This window comes from Crocuta crocuta, unplaced genomic scaffold (assembly GCF_008692635.1).
Source record: "Crocuta crocuta isolate KB4526 unplaced genomic scaffold, BGI_CrCroc_1.0 scaffold971, whole genome shotgun sequence".
In the NCBI taxonomy this organism is placed as follows: Eukaryota; Metazoa; Chordata; class Mammalia; order Carnivora; family Hyaenidae; genus Crocuta; species Crocuta crocuta.
This window is the reverse complement of record NW_027527401.1, coordinates 47,069-61,176: the sequence shown is the minus strand read 5'-3', so window position 1 is coordinate 61,176 and position 14,108 is coordinate 47,069. Positions and strand designations below refer to the sequence as shown.

Here is a 14,108-nt window from a genome sequence, read left to right as displayed (position 1 = left end):
GTGGATGCTCCCCCCCACCCCCCCCCCAACACCCCTCTCCCCGCAGACGTGGATGAATGCAGTGCCGGCCGGGGCCCCTGCCCTCAGCGCTGCGTCAACACCGCGGGCAGCTACTGGTGCCGGTGTCAGGAGGGGCACAGCCCGTCCGCGGATGGTGCGCTCTGCCTGCCCAAGAGAGGGACCCCCAGGGTAGCCCCGAACCCCACGACAGGTAAAGCCCCCGTCCTTGCTGCTGTGCGGGGAGGAGGGACGGGGAGGAGGGACGGGGAGGCCCAGAGGACGGGCCAGGCGCCACCCTGCAGGCTGGGCACCGCGGGGGCAGCGGGGGGCAACCAGCCCTTGGCGGCAGGCCGTCTCTCTGACCTGGGCAAAGCGGGGGTCTTCCCCAGGGGAAAGGTGGGTGGCAGTTTCCTGGGTGCATTGTGGGACAGGTTGCCGAGAGGGGCCTCATCTCAGCCAAGAGAGTGGAAGAAGGCTCCCACGCCGGGCCTTCTCCGTGGCCCCAGCCCGGGCGGCCAGGACACACCACACCCCGCTGCCGACGGTACATTATTACTTTTGGTACGCGCTGTGACACTTCAAACTCGTACCGTGAGTAATAATGCGCTGTCGGCAGCCCGGCACCAGGAGCGCGCGTGGACCTCGGCTCGGACGGCTCGGCACCGTGGGGACCCCGGCGGCGGGGCGGCGGGGGTGGGGTGCATCGCGGTCTCCGGGCCGGCCTGGGCGCCTACCATAGGGGTAGGCTCACTACGACAGCGGGGCCCGTGGCCGCTCGGGCTTGAGCCCCCATCTCCAGAGCCGTGCCCCGCGCTCAGCAGAGGCTGAGAGGCCTCCAGACGGAGATGAGAAGCCGGTGTGGGGGCGGGGCCCGGGGCCTGAGGCCGGGCCTGCGCGACTCACACCACTGGGATCCCCCCAGGAACCAACCACGCGGTAGAGGAGGAGGTGCAGAGGCTTCGGTCGAGGGTGGACGTGCTGGAGCAGGTGAGGCCTGGCTGGGAAGCCCCCATTGTCTCCCGTGTGGATCAGGCCCTCAGGGTGGTTGTGGGGCCCCGTGGGGGTGGGCCTGGGAAGGAGGCCCCCGGGTGCTGACAGCCCAGCCCGGGCAGGGGGAGCAGGCTGAGGTTCGGCCGCCCCAGGAGAGTGGGGGCCAGGCTTGGCCACACCCCCTCGGGCAGCACAGAGAGCCTCAGCCCAGGTCCACGCCTCCCTCTGTCCCTGCGGTCTTTCCGTGGGACCGTTGGCTTGATGACCCCTTGAAAGCTCTGGTCCTCCCCTCCTAGCTGCCCTGACCCGGGTCCCAGTCACTGGACTGGCCCGTGTGGCGTCCCCCGGTGCCCCCCCTGCCTGGCTCTCCGGGCCCAGAAGCTCCCTCTGGTGAACGAGCCAGGTCTGGATGTCGGTAGGCGTCCAGTGCTCCCTAAAAGCCTGGTGGAACAGAGGGTGCCTTCTACCTGCCCCACAGAAGCTGCAGCTGGTGCTGGCCCCGCTGCATAGCTTGGCCTCGAGGGCCCTGGAGCACGGGCTCCCCGACCCCGGCAGCCTCCTGGCCCACTCCTTCCAGCAGCTGGACCGCATCGACTCTCTGAGTGAGCAGATCTCCTTCCTGGAGGAGCAGCTGGGCTCCTGTGAGTGCTGGGGTCCCCACCTGCGGAGCCTGAGGGCTCTGGGGCTGGGGCCAGAGGGCCGACCTGCCTGGCGGGGAAGGTGGGGCACACTGACCTCTGACCTCAGCCCTTCACCCGTCCACAGGTTCCTGCAAGAAGGAGCTGTGACAGGTCCCCAGCTCCAGCTCCCGAGAGCCTGCCGCCACGGTGCGGGGTGGGGCGGGAGGGGTCCTCCTGGGTAGGAATCCAGCCCCCGCCCGGCCAGCACCCCTGCACCCCCACCAGGGGCCCGTGGCCGAGGGAAGGTACGAGGGTCTCAGTCTCTGGGCGCCTCTGACCTGTGTCAGAATAAAATGAAGGTTCAGGNGGAGCCACCTGGGGGGGGGGGGCACCTGCTGGCTGCTGGGAGGGAAAAGGGGGCAGCCATGTGGCAGGGCAGGGGGCTCCAGCCACACAGGGCCCTCCTCCAGAGGGTCGCGGTCCTCCCTCTGCAGGAGGGACTGGAGCAGGTAGTTTCTGGGGAGATGAACCTGGCCCCCGGCTTTACCCCCAGCCAGCAGCCAAAGAGCGAGTCTTCAGCCTCCTTCCCTAGACCCCCAGGATGCCCACCGCCCGATCGGGTGGACGTCCCCACCCACGGAGAACACTACTGCAGGATGACCGTGGGCCTGGCCCCTGGGGGGGGGGGGTGGGGAGCGTCAGAGGCTCCCACGCCACACGCACAGGAGGCGGCAAGGGCAGCCTTGAGGGCTGTGGCATCCCGCCCGCCCCCCGAGTGATCACAAATCACCAACACTTCTCAGAGTCCTTTTATAAAAAACAACGGAATGCAGTGCCCGGTCGGCGGTCTTGCTCCCTGAGGCCAGCAGAGCAAGGACCCCTGCTTTCTGGCTCTCCCTGAGGCCCTGGACGCACAGGACTGGGTGCCTGGCCCCCACTCCTGGAGGGCCCGGAAGGCCACGCCCCACCCTGTACCCCGCTGGCCCGGGCAGCAGGGTGAAGGGTCTCGGCTCTGGCTGTCAGCCCGTCTGGGCCTGAACCCACTCCCGGGTCCTGGAGACACAGCGGGGGCTCTGAGGAGGCTCCAGCAGACTCTCCTTTTAGGGAACATCGGAGGCCTGGATCCGAGGCTGGTGACAGGAAGCAGCGTCCTGCATCTGGGGCCCGAATGAAAGTGGGAGACCCAGGCAGGAGCAGGACACAGTGACATTTAGCAGCCGGGGCGGGGGAGGAGGTCCCTCGGTCAGGTCTGCAGTCAGGCCCCGCCCCCTGGCCCGCCCCGTCCGGCCGCCAGGTCCTGCCCCTCGTCGGCTAGCGGGTGGGCTGGGAAGCAGGCCCCGCCGTGGCCCCGTTCTCCTGGGGCGTCTTGGAGATGCGGAGGAAGGTGGTCCTCATGGCCTGGTGGCAGGTATCCATAAGCTTGGGGACATCAGCGACAGTGAGGCCACTCGTGGGGATGGCATCCAGCACCTCCACCTTGATCGTTCCTGTTGGGAGCAGGGACATCAGCGGCCGGGGCGCCCCACCGGTGCCTGCTGTCCAGGCGCCCGTGCCGCGGCCTCTCCTTGCTCTGGGGTCACCCAAACCCCTTCCTCCTGCTCCCCGATCACCTGCTGGCCTTCCCTGGGGGCCTCCCAAGGGCCCTGCCAGGCTGGGCTCTTTCCTGGACACCCTGCTCTCGGGGAGGTTGGTTTTAAACTCAAACACGAAACATGAAGCTCCAAGGTCCACGCTCCGTAGGTTCTGATGACCGCACACACCTCTGCCCCACCCTCCCGGGAACCCCACACCCGCCATCACACTTCCATCCTCCGTGATGGTTCAGGCGGCCCCGGGTCCCAGTTCTGGGGGCAGGACACGCTTGGCTCCTCCCCCCACTGCCCTTCTACCTTTGACCCCACCTTCTCACCCAGGCACCGGGTGCCCACATGCAGGGTCTGGGAGGAAGGGTAGCGGCCCTGAGCTCCATGGCTGGTGGGCGCGGGGGTACCTGGGAGGCTGCTGCTCAGCCTGGGCCTACGTGTGTGAACTCAGGCACCTACCCCACCCTCGGCCAGCCTCTGTTTTTTCATCTGGGAAAAGGGCCCACTACTGGCCAGCTCGGCTCATGGCTGGGATTCCAGACTCTGGTTAGCCTTCTTTCACTCACCAAATGATCACGAAGGGGCAAAGTCTGGCCTATAAGAACCTCCCAGAGACGGGAACCGTTCCAACGGGGGCCTGGGTGTCCTAGTGACTGAGGACAACACATACGCCCACGTGTGTGCCCTGGGGGCGGGGCGGGGCAGGGCCTACCTGCGGTGAAGAGCTTTGCCTTTTGGTTGTAGAAGGAGGAGAAGCTGGAGTAAACCACGGGGATGACAGGCACCTGTGGACAGGACACCGCGGTGCCTGAGGACACGCTGGAGCCAGCCCCCAGCCCACCCTGAGCCCTGACGATGAACTAGTGGGGGGCTCCCTGCCTTGCTACCCGCTTGCCTTCTGCCTGAGGAGGTCCTGGAAGTGCCTGTGGCCGCAGGACAAGCACGCTGACCTGCCTCAGGGCCCTTCCATACACTGACCCCTGGGCCAGGGTGGCCCAGAGTTCCATAAACGCGTCCTACACGTCTTCACTCAAGCATCCCCTCCACCAGGAAGCCTCCTGGGTGGGCACATGTCCATAGGACTCATGTTTGTGCCCCCACTGGGTCCTGATTGACCGGGGACGGGGGATCAGGGCTCGGTCCAGTAGAGTAGGAGGTGCTGAGGTCTCTGTGCCCACCCCTCCCCCATCTCGGGGTGGCCGGGGGCGGCTCTAGCCAGGGCATGGGGAAGGGCCTCCGGGTATTCCTGGAAGACGCCAGGGTCACAATCGGCACATGGGGGTAATCATTAACCCCGGCACCAGCAGGGGTGTGGGCTTGGAGGCCACAGTCTGGTAGGCCCCGCAGGGCAGATGGGGGGGAGGGGAAGGGAGAGGACGGCGAAGATGCCGACTCTCCTGGCTGGGGCTGCCCCGCCCCAGCCCTGCCACACCAGTGTCCCCTCCCTCCTCTCCCACCGTCCCTCTCTCCCATGCCACCAGCCAAGGGAAGTGACATCGGCCCCAGGCGTGTGGCAGGGGTGCCTTCCGCCTCCCAGCTGGGCTTCAGGGCTTGAGAGAGCCTTGCCAAGGCATTGCCAGGCTCAGAGCCCAGGACCCTCCACCCCACGCACCCACTGCATCCGGCATGTGAGTGGGGAGCCCTTGCAGGGAGGGCTCACCTGGCCTTGCTCAGGGCCAGACACCAGGGGGCGCCAGAGGCCACCTGCCGCAGGTGGCGTCCCCAGGAGCAGACCCCTGCCCAGCCACCTCCCAGACCCCACTGGGCAGGAGGAGAGCCTCTTCCCCTGACCTTGGACGATGACTTTCCCCTATGTGAACTCCCCCGACGGCATGGGACAGGGTGCCCGTTACCAACCAGGAGACCCTGCCCCGTGGACGGATGCACCCCCAGGTCTCCCGACATCCTCCCAAGCTCCTCTCAGACAGACTGAGCTTTGGAGCAAAGCACAGCGGCAGAGCTTGCAGTGCGCTCTCTCCGGGCCCTCCTCCAGCCCTGCCCAGCCCTGCCCCTCCGGACCCACTGGCGCTCCCGAACCCCGCCCCGGCCAGCGGTCCTGCGGGACTGAAGCACGGACGCCTCTGCCTTCCACGCCGACCCCAGCCTCCCTGCGGGGGCCCCTTGCCCGGCCAGCGCCACACAGGTGCTGGAGCTCCAGGCACGGGCACCCCGGTGACGAGTGTGAGTCCCACGGCTTACTGGACTCGATCACACACCAGCCCTAGTGCTCAGAGTGAATGAAGGGGCCAGAGGAACTGCCCTCCTTCGCAAGTCAGGAAGCAGCGGCCCCCAGCCCGGCCCGGCGGTCACCTTTGGCCTTAAGCCAACCTGGACCCGCCTCCCTGCCTCCCGGGGAGGGCAGAGCCCAGGCCCACCTGGGTCTGGATCGCCAGGTAGAAGGCACCCTTCTTGAAAGGCAGCAGGTCCCCATTGTCGTTCCTCGTGCCCTCTGGGTAGATCCACACCTTGAGCTGCAGGGGGAGAGGAGGCAGCTGGGGCGGGGCCTCGCCTGGGCCGCTTGGCAGGAGACAACGCGGTGGCGTGAGCTCCCAGCAGCCCCGGCCCTCACTCACGTTGTCCCTGACCATGCGCTGGCCCACTTCGGCCATCACCGTCATGGCGGTCCTGGAGCGCTGCCGGTTGATGAAGAAGACACCCCCGAGGTACATGATGAGCCCCACGGGCCCCATGAAGAGCAGCTCCCGCTTGGCGATCTGCACGCAGCGCTGGGGCAGGGCCTCCATAAGGCCTGCGGTGGCCACGGGACAGCAGGCGGGTGGAGGCCGCGCTCAGAGCCTGGCAGCCACCTTCCCCCACGGAGGGGGGAGCCGGCCCCGCGCCCCGGCCACCACCAGGCCTGGGTGGGTCATGCCTTCCCACCGGCTACCGGGCCAAGTCATTTGGCCTCTCAGCCTGCTTCCCGCCTGCAAAGGGAGGGAGCGAAGCAGAGCCCCCAGCTGGCGGCGCCCTGTAGGCAGCTGTCATGTGGCTGCAGGAAGGCACGGCCCCCGGGCCTGGACCACACCCTGCGCCTGCCGGCTCATCCGGGCCCGGGCTCCACCGTCCTGAAGCATCCCCCACCACCCAGGCTGGGCCTGCAGCCGGGAAGGGCCCGCTCCCCAACCAGCCCCTCGGCAGCCCCGCCTTACCCATCATGTCCAGGATGCTCTGGTGGTTAGAAATGATGACACACGGGTGGTCCACCTCCAGCTTCTGACGCCCCTTTATCTCAAAGCGAATGCCGAACACGTACTTGAAGCTCCGGACAAACCAACTGATGATGCTAAAGAGAGAGACAGCGTCAGTGAGCAGGGCCCCCGCTTGCCCGCTCGCCCGACTGGGGACGACTGGGGACGACTGGGGACGGCAATGCAGCGGATGGGCCCCGGCTTGCCCTCCGGCAAAGGGGAGGGTGTTCACTTCCACATCTGCTGTCCAGGGTCCTGCCCTCACCCCCACATCCCTGCTTGCTCAGCTGGAAGGGGGCTGGAGGCGGGCCGGAGGCTGAGAGCCCTCAGGGTCAAAGTGGGTCTGGTCCTTGGCTGTGTCAGAGACTAAAAACCCAAGACGGAGGGGCGCCCGGCTGGCTCAGTTGGTGGAACGGGCCACTCTTGATCTCAGGGTTGTGGGTTCAAGCCCCACGCTGGATGTAGAGATTACTTATAAAATTTAAAAATAATAATTATAGGGGCGCCTGGGCGGCTTAGTTGGTTAAGCGTCCGGCTTTGGCTCAGGTCATGATCTCACAGTTCAGGAGTTAAAGCTCCGCGTCAGGCTCTGTGCTGACAGCGCGAAGCCTAGAGCCTGTTCCAGATCCTGTGTCTCTTCTCTGCCCTTCCCCTGCTCACGCTCTGTCTTTTGCTCTCGAAGGTAAATAAGCATCAAAAAAATTTTTTTAATAGTAATAAATAATATAAACCCGACACAGAGCGAGGTCCCCACACCCCTGCAGAGGAGGCGGCCCCCACCCACACACTCTGGGGAAGGAGACCCAGCCTGGAGAAGCGGCCATCCCCCCAGGGCGCTGCCACACCAGGAAGAAGGCATGCGCCACGGGGAGACTTTGCAGGGTCTGAACGCTGCTTCCTGTCCCTGCTGCCGGGACGTGGCCGGGCTTGGCTTCCCCCCCCAGCCCGTCCTCGTGAGCAAGCCCACTGCCCTCTCTGCACAGGGGAAGCCACAGGCTTTCAGAGCCTCAATCTCCGCCGCCGGAGGTCACAGGCGAGAGAGGGAGGGAGCCAGGATGCGCGGGCCTGGGGCTCCCCGGGTTCCTGCGGGCGGGTGCCCCAGAGCATCGGGGACCTTCAGGGGCTACGCCCAAGCAGCACGTGCTGGGCATGAGTGGCTACGTCCGTGGGGATGAGTGTGCAGGTGCTGGCTCGCCTTGGAGAGCACAGGGACAGGAAGAGAGGCCTGGGACGCTCTGCTCATACCCCAGAAGGGACCCGTTAGGGGTCCTCGGGGTGACGGAGCCCAAGGCATGAGGCTCCCTGCTCTGCCAGCTCCCTGCAGGGCCCCTGGGTCTTTCTATCCCCTGTGGGGGGCCGGGGACTGAAGATGGGCCCCCATTGACCCACAGGTTCCTGACCCAGAGTGTCCCCTTCTCCCAGAAGGTTCAGGAACCTCCCAGCCCCCAGGTAGTTGATCCCATCAACAGTCTTAATGGGAAGGAGGGATTTCCCGCTTTGTATGGGAGGGTAAAGTCACGGCCCAAGGCCCAGGGATGGCGCTCAGTAGAGCAGAGACTCAGCACTGGCTCAAAGCCAGACTCTGGTTTTCCAAATTGTCATAAAATACACGTGACCTAAAATGTGCCACCTCTACTGCTGTTAGGGACACACAGCCCAGCGGCATCACACACACTGTTGGGCAACCGTGCCCTCCATCCGTCCCCAGGATGTTCCCACCTTCCCAGACCCCACTCCATCCCACTGGACGCAGGCCCTCCCCTCCCCCCACTCCCCCCACTCCGTGTCTGTGGGTCCGACTCCTCTAGGACCCTCCTGTGAGCGGAGCTTCAGGGCTGCTGGAGCGTCTGCAAGCCAGTCTCCACCCGGCTGCCCCTTCCACAGGACGGAACTCCCGTGGAAGGGTGGCTCTCCAGTCACCCCGTGTTGCAGATGGGGACACTGAGGCCCAGGGAGACGCAGCAGCTACCGTGAGGCTGCTCGGACGATTAGCCCAGCTCCCTCCCCGGCTCTGCCAGCCTCAGCCAGCTCAGGCCACCTGCCCAGAGGTCCCTTCCCGCTCCGGGGCAGCGCTGAGCAGGCCTGCGCTCCTCCTCTGGCCGCAGTTTCTCATCTACAAAGACCCCTTCTCAGTCACCATTAGGACCGAGGGGACAAGGAGGGGTCGCAAGCAGGTGCTTCGCAAAGACCGGAAATGTCCACTCGCAATCAGAGGGAAGTACATGGGGGCCAGAACCCTGTCCGCATCCCTCACATCAGCGGGCAGGGTGCCGGCACAGCGGAGCCCCGAGGGCAGGCTGGCACCACCGCGCAATGACGCCCGGCAACCAGGCCCCTGTCCCAGGATCCGGTCCTGCGCCCCCTCCAGGCTGGTCTGAATTAGAAAAATCTGCAGCTGCCCAGGTGTGTCCCCCCACCTCCAGGGCGGGGGGAAGTGCCGGTAGATTCTAGATTCGCAGTGCGCTGGGCGGAGCTGGCGAGAGCCGCGTTCACGCGGGGGCGCCCCCTGCCGGCTGCAGACGGTCAGGGGCCACGCCTGAAGTGGACGGCGTTCTCTCTGGGAGAGCCATTTGCCGGCTTCTCTCTCCCTTTCTTTGTATCTCTCTCTCTTTTTCTTTAAAAGTGGTGGTAAAATATACATAACATCTACCATCTTAATCATTCTTAAACGTCCAGTTCAGGGGCATTAATACACTCTACACTGATGTGTGGCCACCTTGTCTGTCTCCAGGACCTTCTCTCTGGTTCCTGTTAGGATTTCTTTTCTGTATCCAGTGGAAGGGATGGGCTGTGGACTGGTTTTTCCAGAACTGTGGAGAATACCGCATATGGACCTCAGGCAGTGGCAGCAGTGGGTGTGGGGGGGAGGAAGGCCCAGGGACAGTGTGCTCTGTGCTCGCACGCGCGCGCGCACACACACACACACACACACACACAGCAGCTGCTGTGACCCCGGCAGGCTGCCACAGCAAGGTGCATGCTGGGATTGGAGAAGGCACCGGTATGTCCCCAGGGGACAAAGCGTTCTCTGCAGGCAGTGCGCCCACCTCTCCCCTTCCTGATGTCACAAGGTTCCAAGACTCGTAAAAGTGGTGAGCGAGGCGAACATTTTAAGTTTCTCAATGCATGAGGAAGCACAAAGGGGACGGGACGCTTCTGGGTGCCCCCAGCGTGCCTCCAAGGAGAGAAAGCGCGGCTCCTCGCCCGACGGGCAGGTGGCAGTGCCCCTCCCCCACACCGGACACCTGGGCAGCACCTGCTGTGTGCAGAGCACCGTGCAAGAGCGTGATGCAACCTTCGCGTCTCGTTCGCACAATAACCCCACACAGTGGGCGCTCCCAATGGCCTCCACCCACAGATGAGGGAGTCCAGGCTCAGCAGTGAAGCGACTTGCCCAAGGTCACACAGCAGGGACCCCAGGATGGGCCGGGACTCGCTCCAAACCTGGTTTTCGGAAAACAAGCGGAAAATGTCAGGGAAAGGGCAAGCTGGAGGTGGGGGGATGATTTGGGATTGCAAGATGGAATTCCAGAATTCCAAAAGCTCTTTTGGAGGCTTCCCTCCCTTCCCCGAGGCTCTGTAGACACCGCCCATCGCCCAAAGCCCAACGGAGCCGGAGCCGCCAAGCAGGAAGTGACGCTATCCCCTCTCAGCCAGCCCGAAGCAGCCACCAGCGTCCTGAGCACCAGCCCCACAGTGCCCCGGCAGCCCACCTTATCAGCGCCCTGCCAGCAGCCACAGGGAGTACGGGGGGGCCACCTTCTCAGGAGCCAGGAGTCACTGGTGCTGGCCCGGGGACAGGGCCACACCACTGTGGCTGCTGTTCTACCTCCCTGGCCCCCAAGTCCATGACCCCACCCCTCAGGTGGAGCCCAAGTGGCCTGGGGGTGGGCTGAGCGCCTGGCACAGCATTCCAGAAACTCCGCTGCCCGCTGCCACGTGGGTGACAGGTGCCATCTTTCCACCTCCTGGCACGTGGCCCCCCGGAGCGGGACCGTTCCTCGAGCACATGGGCTGTCCTGGCCCTTCGTGGATCTTTCTCAGGAGCCTTCTACTTAACCTGGCCTTGAACCCCCTAGAAGCTCTGAGCACTATGAACGCCGCAGATCCTTTCCAGGGCCCCAGGGAGCCCAGGCTCCTTCTGCACTTGGCCTGAGGACACCTTCCCAAGCTCTAGGTGAGCCAGGCCCGGATCCTCCTCCCTAGCTGTGATCTTGGGCAATGCACTTGACCTCACTAACCTTCCGTGTCTGCCTGTGAAAGGGGAAAGGTGTGGACATTGAGCCGATGAGGCTGGGACCCCAGGAGCACCTGAAACAGGGGTGTCCCGAGTGGATAAAAAGAATCCAAAGTAGCTGAGAGTGAGAGCCCCTGCCCCTCCCCCGCCAGCACGCGCTCCACAGCTGGAGGGAAGTTCAAGGCCAGCCCCAGGCCACCGGCTGACCTGTGCCCTCGGCCCTTGGACTTGGGCTAGGGTGCTCGCGGGAGGTCTGGGCAGCTGTTTCAGCGGAGGCGCGCCAGTCCTCAGCCAGACCCCTCTGGGTTTGCCCCCAGGAGCAAGGTCTCCATCGATCTGCTCAGGGGACAGGAGGCTCCAGAGAGGCCACCTGGTGGAGCAGGGGTGTTTTCCGCGAGTCTTACGAGGTGGAGCATAAGGAGGGGACAGGAGCCGGGTGGGGTGGGCTTTCCAGCCTGTGCAGGAGGAAGCCCACACGTGTCGGGAGGCGCGGGCGCGGGCGGGAATGGGGTGCACACCAGGGGGCCGGAAGGAGGTGGGTCCAGCAAACTCTCAGTCACAACGCAGGGGCTCCGAGGAGCGCATCTGGGGGAAGACACTGCCCCTGGCCGTCCTACCCCAAGCAAAACAAAGGCAGGCTTTCCTGCAAAACCAGGGCCCCCGGCCAGCCCTCATGGGCCACTCGGACTGCACTGTGTCCCCCTCCACGCACCCCTCCCCCCCCGGACTGCCGAGTGGCTGGCAGCGCTGGCTAAGAGGCTGGGCTGTTCTGGGTTCAAACCCTGACCGACATCGATAAGCCCCGATGTCTGGCGGAAACAATGCATCGGCTGCACACAGTGCCCCACGGCCCCACCTCGCTTGCAGCTAAGGGCTGCGCCACCTGGGTCCTGACACTTCAGACAGACGCAGAGGCAGGCGGCCGGTCCCGGACGTGCTGCCACACTGGACCCCACACTGGACCCCGAGAATGGTGGGGCCTCAGGCCCGGGGGCCGGGAGCTTTCTGTGGGCCTGGGCCGCCCAGCTCTGGTCTCCCTCAGTGCACAAAACAGTAAAGGCTCTTGGTTAAGCCGCTGTTACTAGCGTTTCCTGATCCTGTAGCGGAACCGAATTCTCACTTGCGTGGCACAGAAAAGCTTTGTTTTTTTCTGCATCAGATGGGTGTATTTAGAACATCTCCTCCTGGAATGAGGAAACATGACCTCATACTCCTCCACCCAACCCAGCGAACAGGGCACAACCAGCCTGGCAGGGGTTCTTAGTCTCAGTCCCCAGACGAGCCAGAGGCTCCTCAGCTCCTCTGTTCCCATTACTGTTCCCTGCACATTCAGAACTGGAGTCTAACAGGCAAGAGCTCCTTGGGCTGCTGCCCAGAGCCCCATGGGGAGGGGCTGCTGCTGCTTAGGGAAGCAGGGAAGGGGCAGAGAAGGGCTGCCCCCCAGGGCTCCAGGTGCCCAAACCTGGCATCCAGCCCTGCAGGGGCCCTGGCACCACCCTGGCCCCCCAGCGCTGGGTGGGCACGGAGGGAAAGTACAAAGCCCTCACTGGGGGGCCATTCCCATGTGTCTGCACCCCAGTTCCGCCCTGTCTCAGCTCTGGGACACTAGGCAGCCACTTTCCCCGCCCCCAGCACTCTGCCGGCCTTACACCTGCGGGTTTCGGTCACACTTTGGACTTGTCAGCAGTGAGGTGAGGCACAGAATAACGCCTGTCCCCACGGAGGACGTACAACTCCCCACGGGAGACGGGAGTAGAGGCTGTGGCTTCAGGCAAGGTGGCTGCTTCCAGAAGTCAGGGCTGGGCTGGAGAGGGGAGCAGCCAGGCACCCAGGTGCCCCGGGGTCCAGGACAGACTGGTGAGCGAAGGCTTGGCCGAGGGCCTGCAGCCAGGGGGCAGGGAGCCTGTCTGGTCGGCCCTCTGGCATTTCGGCTCCATCCTCCTGAGTCCCGGCCTGGGACAGCCCCCCACCCTGCCCCTCTGGGGGGCTCCTGCTCACAGCATGCACCCCCGTACCCCCACTATCCCTAGTGGGTCTTGAGAGTTATCACTATGACCCACCCCTGTGGGACCTGAGGGGACAGGGGAAGGAGGCTGTGGTCTCTCCCTGGGGAGTGTCCTGGGGTGCCGCCCCCCCTGCACCGATCCTGAGCCTGAATCTGGGGGCTGCCCCAAGGAGGGGANCCCCCCCCCCCTCCAATGTGAGAGCCTCCAGGGTCCGGAGGAGGACAGCTGAGTGGCCCAGAATCTCAGGGGAGACGGACTAAGGAGAGCAAGCCCCAGCCGGGGGGCGGGGCCCAGGGCAGGCCCAGTGCTAGTGTGGCCGCCCCGCCAGGTCCAGTCACCAAGTCAGAAAGTAGACTGGTGACTTCTGATGTGACCCCTGGGAGGCAGCTTTGAAGTGTGAGTCAGTGCTTTTAACAGACAAGAAAGCTGCTTGTAAAGAGGCCACCTGATGACACCCAGTGGGGGGGGGGGCGGTCCCCTCCTCGTCCTGTCACTCCTGAAAACCTGCTCTGGGCCCAGCTCTCCGCCTGCCCCCAGGACAGCTCTGCCCAGGCCTCCCTGTTGCCTCAGAGTCAGATGTGCTGTCCCCTGGCCTGGCTCGTGGCCGGAGGCACCACCTCCAGGAAGCCCCCCGGCCTGTGGCTCCCGGAACCCACATCCCCCCTCCTGCTCAGAGACCCGTCCCCAGCAAGCGCCAGGCCTTCAGAGATGTGCGCAGCCTTGGGCACACCCGCCCCGCTTCAGGGCCCCTGAAGTAGGCCCTGCCCTTCCCTCCCTGGGGACTCCACGTGGGAAGATGGCCAGAAGGGCCGCCCCTGGGCTGNGGCAGGGACCCACCCAGCACCTTCCACTCTGAGCCCTCACCTACTCCGAGTACCACGGGAAGCCACCCCCCAGAAGTGTGGGCCGGCCTTGGCAGCCTGGATGGGCAAGGACCGAGGTGGGGGAAGGCCAGCAACCCTCACCCACTGCCCTGTAGCCACAGGGGGCAGGGACCTCAGGCAGCAAACAACCTCACAGCAGGCCACGGCCAAGAGGCTGTTGCCAAAGCCACAGAGAGAAATGGTAGCAATCCCCCCCTCCCACGCACACGGGGATCAGGAACCCCACAGGGGAGGAAGGCGCGCCCCTGCTCCCGCAGCCTTGCCCCCTTGGCCTCTGACCCAGAGAGGCCCCCAACTTACAGCCCAAAGTGACCTCCCCAGCCCACCCCCACCAGCCCACACCACCACGCTGTCCCGTCCAGCTCGCAGAGGTCCAGAGGAACATTCCAGGCGCCACTCCCTTCCTTCACCCGGCTTGAGGCTGGATCCCGGGGGCCCAAACCACCCTGTCCATCAAGGAGCCTCCTACCTTAAGAAGAAGGGAGGGGACGGGAAGGGAAGGGAGCCAGCGCAGGCGTCGGATCACAGGTGCATTCAGCTCGTTCCGCTCGGGGCAGGTAGGCAGGAGGTGCGAGGACCCCGGGGCCCCAGACTCCACAG

At 65.0% G+C, this 14,108-nt stretch overlaps 2 protein-coding genes across 7 annotated transcripts in view; one reads left to right on the top strand and one right to left on the bottom strand.

The window, feature by feature from the left end:
* Nucleotides 1–1,976, top strand: part of EGFL7 (EGF like domain multiple 7) — a 17,198-nt gene extending 15,222 nt beyond the window's left edge. For 5 of the 6 annotated variants that reach the window (XM_077752882.1, XM_077752877.1, XM_077752871.1 and 2 more), the window contains exons 7-10: nucleotides 47–211; nucleotides 923–987; nucleotides 1,469–1,631; nucleotides 1,756–1,976. In XM_077752882.1, coding sequence (XP_077609008.1) covers nucleotides 47–211; nucleotides 923–987; nucleotides 1,469–1,631; nucleotides 1,756–1,778 — 416 coding nt within the window. In that variant the 3' untranslated portion in view covers nucleotides 1,779–1,976. Of the gene's footprint in view, nucleotides 1–46; nucleotides 212–922; nucleotides 988–1,468; nucleotides 1,632–1,755 lie in introns of those variants that run through there. The other variant, XM_077752885.1, reaches the window with a different exon arrangement.
* A 425-nt stretch (nucleotides 1,977–2,401) lies between these two features.
* AGPAT2 (1-acylglycerol-3-phosphate O-acyltransferase 2) lies at nucleotides 2,402–14,108 on the bottom strand. Its single transcript, XM_077752851.1, has 6 exons — nucleotides 13,978–14,108; nucleotides 6,343–6,476; nucleotides 5,767–5,942; nucleotides 5,569–5,664; nucleotides 3,906–3,978; nucleotides 2,402–3,097 (listed from the first exon to the last, which is right to left on the bottom strand). The coding sequence occupies exons 2-6, from the start codon at nucleotides 6,347–6,349 to the stop codon at nucleotides 2,922–2,924; spliced, it is 528 nt and encodes a 175-aa protein (XP_077608977.1). The 5' UTR covers nucleotides 6,350–6,476; nucleotides 13,978–14,108; the 3' UTR covers nucleotides 2,402–2,921.